This window comes from Lepidochelys olivacea (genome assembly GCF_965140295.1).
Source record: "Lepidochelys olivacea isolate rLepOli2 genome assembly, chromosome: 23".
NCBI classification, from domain to species: Eukaryota; Metazoa; Chordata; order Testudines; family Cheloniidae; genus Lepidochelys; species Lepidochelys olivacea.
In genome coordinates this window covers 7,840,688-7,847,633 of record NC_140433.1, presented here as the reverse complement: position 1 = coordinate 7,847,633, position 6,946 = coordinate 7,840,688, and the positions used below count along the sequence as shown (strand labels likewise).

The 6,946-nt window shown below is 55.0% G+C and overlaps 1 protein-coding gene across 1 annotated transcript; it reads left to right on the top strand.

The window, feature by feature from the left end:
* Nucleotides 1-2,286: 2,286 nt before the first annotated feature.
* Nucleotides 2,287-6,677, top strand: LOC311511549 (uncharacterized protein). Its single transcript, XM_084612231.1, has 5 exons — nt 2,287-2,360; nt 3,964-4,075; nt 4,706-4,792; nt 6,108-6,209; nt 6,414-6,677. Exons 2-5 carry the CDS (start codon nt 3,989-3,991, stop codon nt 6,627-6,629), a joined length of 492 nt encoding a protein of 163 aa, XP_084468357.1. The 5' UTR covers nt 2,287-2,360; nt 3,964-3,988; the 3' UTR covers nt 6,630-6,677.
* Nucleotides 6,678-6,946: the final 269 nt, after the last annotated feature.

The following is a 6,946-nucleotide window of genomic DNA, read 5'->3' as shown; positions in this document are numbered from 1 at the left end:
TGGCAGGAGAGGCAGTCAGAGGAAGCAGAACAGGCAGGCCCTGGGTCCCCGTATCCCGCGCAGACTGGGTAGCTCCTCCCTCTCCCGCAGTGGGGAGCAGAGCGATTCACTGCCAGTCCCTCTGCCCCCTCCAGCAATGGCCCGGAGAGCGGGGACACCACTCATAGCCTGACATCATGCCTCCTTCCAGGTGTGGCGCTCCCCAAATCCCCAGGCTCAGCCTGCATGCTGGGTGCGGGCAGGGAGGTGGGGTGGCCGCTGGCAACCAGGGCTCTGACTGGATCTTTGCTGGGCTGAGCAGCAAAGAGTTGGGGAATCCAGGGATGGCTGTGCCAGACCCTGTTGTGCATCGGGGCTGCTACCCTGCTGGGGTGGGAGCGGGGGGCAAGGGTTTCTGCTAAGATCTCTGTCACCCAGCCTGCAGCTTGGCAGCCCCAGGTATGACCACTGCTCTGTCTTTGATCAGATTCACCATCACCTGGGAATGCCTCCTGCTTTATGGGGCCAGATTCGCAGGAGAAAGAGACCCTAGACTACATCAACGCCTTTCTCAAGGGCAATGAACAGGTACCAAGAGCCCTCCTCTGATCTGTCAGTTACTGCCCTGTCCACATGCAGTATCCGTCCTTCTCCGGATGAGGCATGGATTCTAAGGCCAGACGGGACCTCCCCACTGTGACCTCCTGTATAACACAGGCCAGAGACCTGCCCCCAAATAATTCCTGTTTAAACTAGAGCATCTTAAAAACATCCTCTCTTGAGTTACAAAAGGCACCCACCATGCCCCTTGCCCACTGGATTTGGCCAGTCCCCAGCGTGATGGGTTGCCCCCCTTTGAGGTGCCACCTGATGTCCTGCCTTATCACTGAGCCCGCCTGTTCTGCCAGCCTGGGCCCCCGTTACCTTGTCTTGTTGGGCTCGGCTCACAAGCCTCTTCCAGCCATACACACAGGCAGGGCCACACCCAGCTGCAGAAAGACACAGACACTGAGATCAGCTCTGGGAAGACTCAGCTGAAGGGCCTTGTCCCAGTTCTCTGGTGCCCACCTCCTTTGGAGTACGGACCCAAAGGTTTTATGACATTCGCCCCCTCCCTCGATGTCGAGAGAGGTATGAACAACTCTTTGCCCCTCCTCCCAGTTACTAATTTATACTACAAACTGGGTTGTGGTATAAACAAGAAACAAGATGATTAACTACAAGAGGTAGATTTTAAGCGGTTAGAAGAGATAGCAAACAGAACAAAGCAGATTACCCTAGTAAATAAAGAAAACACACAAACGAAGCTTTACACACCAGATAGATAGGATATCCATTAGCAAATTCTCCCTGAGTGATAAACAGGTTGGCAGATTCTTAAGGCAGAAGCTGCCTTGGTTTTGCAGCTTGGATTTCCCAGGTTTTCTTGCACAGGCTAGGAATCTCTCTCTCTAGCCTAGGACCATCACTTCTCATGGTTCAATCTTTGTCTCTCAGGTGTTTCCAGGTATCTTATTGCAGGGAGTCTGAGGTCCCGTCCCGTCCCCCCCGCGATGTCCTTATTCCCCTTTTATCTTCTCTTCCCACCTGCTGGAAAACTCTTTTGCTGTGACCTGGGTCCAACAGGTCCCGTTGTGTTGCGTTATCTCGGGGAGGTTTCTATTGCACACAGTTCCTGGGGTAGCCCTAATGCTTGTGCATTTCCTCCAGGAGCCAGTGTTTGGCTTTTTTGCTGTTCTACCTGAAAGGCTGTTTTGAACCTCACAGTGTTTTTCAGGAACACATACACAGCTGAACTTCAGAACGTCACATACAACGATAGCACATGCAATCCAATGAGACATTAATGTCTAGCAGATAAAGACTTTTAGACTGATACCTTACAAGACATACTTGATACCAAACATATCCTAATTATATGACCGTGGCGAATATTGGGGTGTCAGGGTGTCACACCCAGATGTTCCTCCCACTCTATCAAGCCCCCCAGTAAGACTGTCTGGATGCTTAGCCCCCATATTGCAGTTCCTCTTTGGACACCTACCCCGTGAGATCTGCTCCCTCTCTGCTCTGGTTTCACACAGAGCTGCCCTGCCCTCCCCACATAGTCACTCCTGTTGAGAGATGAATGGCCTTCTGCCCTTCAGCATATCAAAGCCTGAGCAGCGCTGGGGGGAAGCTTTCTGACATCTCTCCCACTGGCAGCTCTTTCCACGCTAACCTTCCTGTTTTTGTCTAATCTCTGCGGGGCATAGGAGGAGGCCAAGAAACTTGAATTCTTGGATCGTGTCATCCCCATCAGCAGGGCAGCCCTCACGAGGCACCCAGAACAAAACCTGGCAGCTTTTCTCTGCAAAGCCCTCCTTGTGGAGAAGATAAAGGTGAGTAAAACACACACTCGGGCTATGTTACTTGGCGGGTTTAGTGATTGGCCTGGAGAGCTCTGCAGATTTGTCTACCTTCAACTGCCAATCGCTGGATCGTGTTGGACGTTTGTCTGTTAGACTGAAGAGCCCATTATCAAGCATTTGCTCCCTGTGTAGATACTTACAGACTGTCATCAAGGCACCCTGTAACCTTCTCTTTGTGAAGCTGAACTGATTGATTTCTGGAGTCTCTCACTATAAGGACAGCTTTCAGAGTAACAGCCGTGTTAGTCTGTATTCGCAAAAAGAAAAGGAGTACCTGTGGCACCTTAGAGACTAACCAATTTATTAGAGCATAAGCTTTCGTGAGCTGTACGAAAGCTTATGCTCTAATAAATTGGTTAGTCTCTAAGGTGCCACAAGTACTCCTTTTCTTCTCACTATAAGGCATGTTTCCCAGTCCTTCAGTCACTCTTGTGGCTCTTCTCTGACCCCTCTCCAATTTATCAACATTCTCCTTGAATTGTGGGCACCAGACCTGGACAGAGGATCCCAGCAGAGGTCGCACCACTGCCAAATACCGAGGGAAAATAACCTCTCTAACAACTGGAGATTGCCCTGTTTGCACAGCCCAGGATGGCATAAGCCCTTTTGGCCCCAGCCTCGCACTGGGCGCTCCTGTGCACCTGATTACCATGACTGCCAAGTCTTTTCTAGAGTCACCGCTTCCCAGGTTAGAGCCCCCCATGCTGTGAGTGTGGCCTGCGTTCTTTGTTCCTGAACATGTCACTGTATTGAAACGGTTTCAGAGTAACAGCCGTGTTAGTCTGTATTCGCAAAAAGAAAAGGAGTACTTGTGGCACCTTAGAGACTAACCAATTTATTTGAGCATGAGCTTTCGTGAGCTACTCACGAAAGCTCATGCTCAAATAAATTGGTTAGTCTCTAAGGTGCCACAAGTACTCCTTTTCTTTTTGTATTGAAACGTAGGTTGTTCCCTTGCACCAAGCTTCCCAAGTCACCAGGTCACTCTGTATACACCAGTCTCCCTGCACAGAGCCCCAACACTCCGCAGTCAGTGCCCACTAGGGAACTAGCAACAAATCTGCTCCGTAGATTTGGAAAGTCTTTGCTCTGCGGCTCTGCAGAAAGCTTTCCGGAGCTTACCTCCCTTCCCTGAACGTGGGACAGCGTGTGCTGGTGGGTGGTCGAGTGGGCTGGGGCTCAGTTCCTCAGTGAGACCTTTGGGCAAAGCACTTCCCCCTCTGTGCCTCAGTTTCCCTCCCATGCCTTGTCTCATCCAGTTAGCTCGTGAGTTCTCTGGGGCAGGGACTGGCTCTCACTGTGTGTGTGCAGCACCTGGCACAAGGAGCCTGATCTCAGGCTGTGCCAGCTGCATCCCACCGGCAGCTCAGCGACTCCCTGTGGCTCAGAGGCTGGGCAGGCTGAGCCCTGGCACGTGGCTCAGTCTGCGCCATGGGGGGCTCTCTCTCAGTGCCGCTGGCGCCCTGCTCTCAGCTTCCCAGAAGCCTGCCCATCATGTCCTGGGAGCCTGAGGCCAACATCAGTGCATCAGTCTCGCCTCAGCCCTCCAATCCGTGCGTGTCTCTTCTCTTAGCAAAGTGAAGCCACTGCTGCGGGGAATGGTGCTCACCGTCTGCTTCTCCAGCGTCTTCTCCCTGCCTCCAGCAGAGACCAACCAGGGCGTGGAGGCTGCTCTATTCAACAACGTAAGCCCCAAACTAGCCATGAGGAGCTGCCCCAAACCGAGGGGGAGTACTGCAAGTCACTTGTGTCCCTGCCCCCTGGGTTACCTGGCGCTGGCATAAGAGTGTAATGATCACAGCTCCTTGGCAGCGCTTCAGCTCAGGACCTGCAGTACCAAAGCACAAGGACAACCTCCACAGATAAAGGAGTAACTCCCTCATAGGGTAGCAGTAGTAGGCATTTATCCTTCACAGGCACTGGCAATTAGTGGGGAACAGACACTCCCTTCACAAGCACATTCATCCCCAGTGCATGGCTGGGGGCACAGGCCTGAGATCGGCTGCTTGAGATGCACACAGGCCAGGGGAAGTGAAGCTTGGCTGGAAATCTCCCCTCCCCCTCAAATGTGGAGTCCTTCCTGGCTCTTCTCATGCGTTAGACTGTGTGCAGTGGCCTCCCTGGGGACAGCAAAAGCGGGTGGGGTCCTGTTGCCAGGAGGAGTTTGCAGTCGGTCCCCTGTGGGTACAAGTGAGTGGGTGAGCTGGAAAAGCTGGGGCTGCCATGGCCTGGGACGTGTCACACGCCAGGGCATTGGTTCGTCGCCTGGCTGGGTAACGCCACTTGCTGTGGTTTCTCCTCTGCTCTTCACGCAGACTCTGAACACCATGGATGAGCTGCTGAAGACCTTGGTGTGTGAGGATGAGAAGCGCAACCTTGTGGTGCTGCAAAACATCATGGAGGTGTGGAGGCATGGGGGCAGGAAGGGGACGAGTCCTGTAGCTGGGGTGGGGCTCTGGGACCAAGGCTCCATTTAATCCCAAGCATGGGACACCCCCGTGCCTTCTGCTCCTCAGAGTACATTCTAGACAAAGGTTCTTGGGCTGGAGGACCAAGTGCCCCCGCTATATCTGAAAAACGTCTGCATGGCATGGGGGTGGAGGAGGGCGGGATCTGCCATGTTCTCCACTGAGCCTCATCTGAGCCCGGGATTCATTTGTGTTCACCATGGGCCCCACCAATACTGGCCAGAGCCCAGAGCTAGATTCCCCCAACGTTCCAGTTCTGGGGCCACAGGAAGTTGATTCTGTGGGTGGTTTGTGCTCCAAAAAGAGGGAAATGTCCTCAGCAGATATTCGGTCTTCTCGATCCCAGAGCTTGGGAAGAAGGAATCACAGAAGTGCAGGGCTGGAAGGGATCTCAAGAGGTCATCTACTCCACCCCCTGCACTGAGGCAGGGCCAAGCATTCCTCGACCGTCCCTGAGGAGTGTTTGTTCAGCCTGTTTTTTTAAAACATCCATGATGGGGAGTCCACCACTTCCCTAGGTCACCTGTTCCAGTGCCTAGCCACCCTTCGACTTTTTCCAAATATTTAACCTCAATCTCCCTTGCTGCAGATTAAGCCCATTTCTTCTTGTCCTACCTTCAGAGGACGTGGAGAACAATTAGTCACCATCCTCTGTGAAACAGCCCTTAACGTATTGGAAGGGAGGGCGTTTGGGGAAAGGGATCCCTCCCACACACACACTCACTGACAGCAGCGGGAAGCGGAGCAGCCTGGCCCCAGGCCGCCTTACTCTGCCAGCTCCCAGCCACAGCACTCGGTTTCCCACCGCCGGTGAGTGCGGGGGGCAATCCTTTTGGAGGAGAGCGGGCTGGGACCATGTTACTCCACTTCCTGCCACTGCCAGTGAGTGTGAGGTCGCTGGGGGAAGAGGCTTGTGGAGAAGAGGTGGAATGGGGGCAGGCTGGGGATGGAGCAGGGGGGAAGGGGAAGAGGCCGGGCGGAGGGAATTGTCTGGGCCCCCTCCAGGGTTGGCCCTGCCCTTTGCAGTGGGCGCAGCCCGCTGCGGGGCTGGCTGAGGTATAGGGCGGGTCACTGGGGCTGGGGCTGCTGCATGTGCAGTATGCAGCCGCCTAGTGACACCATGAAATTTGGGGCAATTTGGTGCCCCAAATTTCATGGTGTCCTACGCAGGCACGTATGCCGAGGGACGGCCCTGGCTTCCAGCTCCCATAACCGTTGTCGGCTCGCCCCGGCCCCTCTTGTTTTGCAGGTGTGTTGGGACACCCTCAGGAGTGCTCTGGAATTCCTAAGGTGGAGCCAGCTCAGTGCCCTCCTCCAGAAAAAGGAGCTTTGGCGAGGCTGTGACTGCCTGGTGAGGGAGCCCTCCATTGCCCGGCTCCATGCCCACATCGAGCCCCAGCCCCGGGACCACACCTGGCCCTGGCTGTAGTCCCTCTGCATGATCCCCCCGGCACAGGAAAGAGGGCCGAAAGCAGGACACTCCACAGATCTGGAACCTGGCCTGCAGGATGGAAAGGCCTTTAATAACCTTGTGCTCCCTTGTTCTGGCTCCTAGGTGGCGTGCTACAAGGAGAGGGCAGAAACCTTCCTCTGCCAGACCATGGCCTTTGTGGAAAACCCGCAGGCTCCCATTAGAGAAGCGGCCATCAGGTTTCTAGGTAACCACAGAGCAGAGGGGTCCCTTAAGCAGAGGGGCTGGATCCAGTCCCAGGCTCTCCTCAGTCCCTGCCGGCAGCGAGAAGTAACCCCTGGGCTCCTGATTGCCGAATGAAGGCTCAGGGGTGTCAGAAACCCGCAGGAGCAAGCTCACCCCAAACTGCCCTGATCGGCTGATGGGCCCCTCGAACCCCACTGCTCCCCATGCAGTCCCCTCCCCCCTCCCCCACCCCACCATGGGCTCTTGGTAGTGGAACCTCAAGGCGCTGTGCTCTCCTTTGGCAGCCAGCCCCACAGCCATCCCTGGGGCCTCGCCCTCTCCCCTGGGGACTCAGGAGTGCGTCCTGGTCAGCGAGGGGCAGGGGAAAGCCCCACTGCTTGGAGGGTGACAGACGCTTTGACACCCTTGCTGGGGACGCAGGGATGTGACGA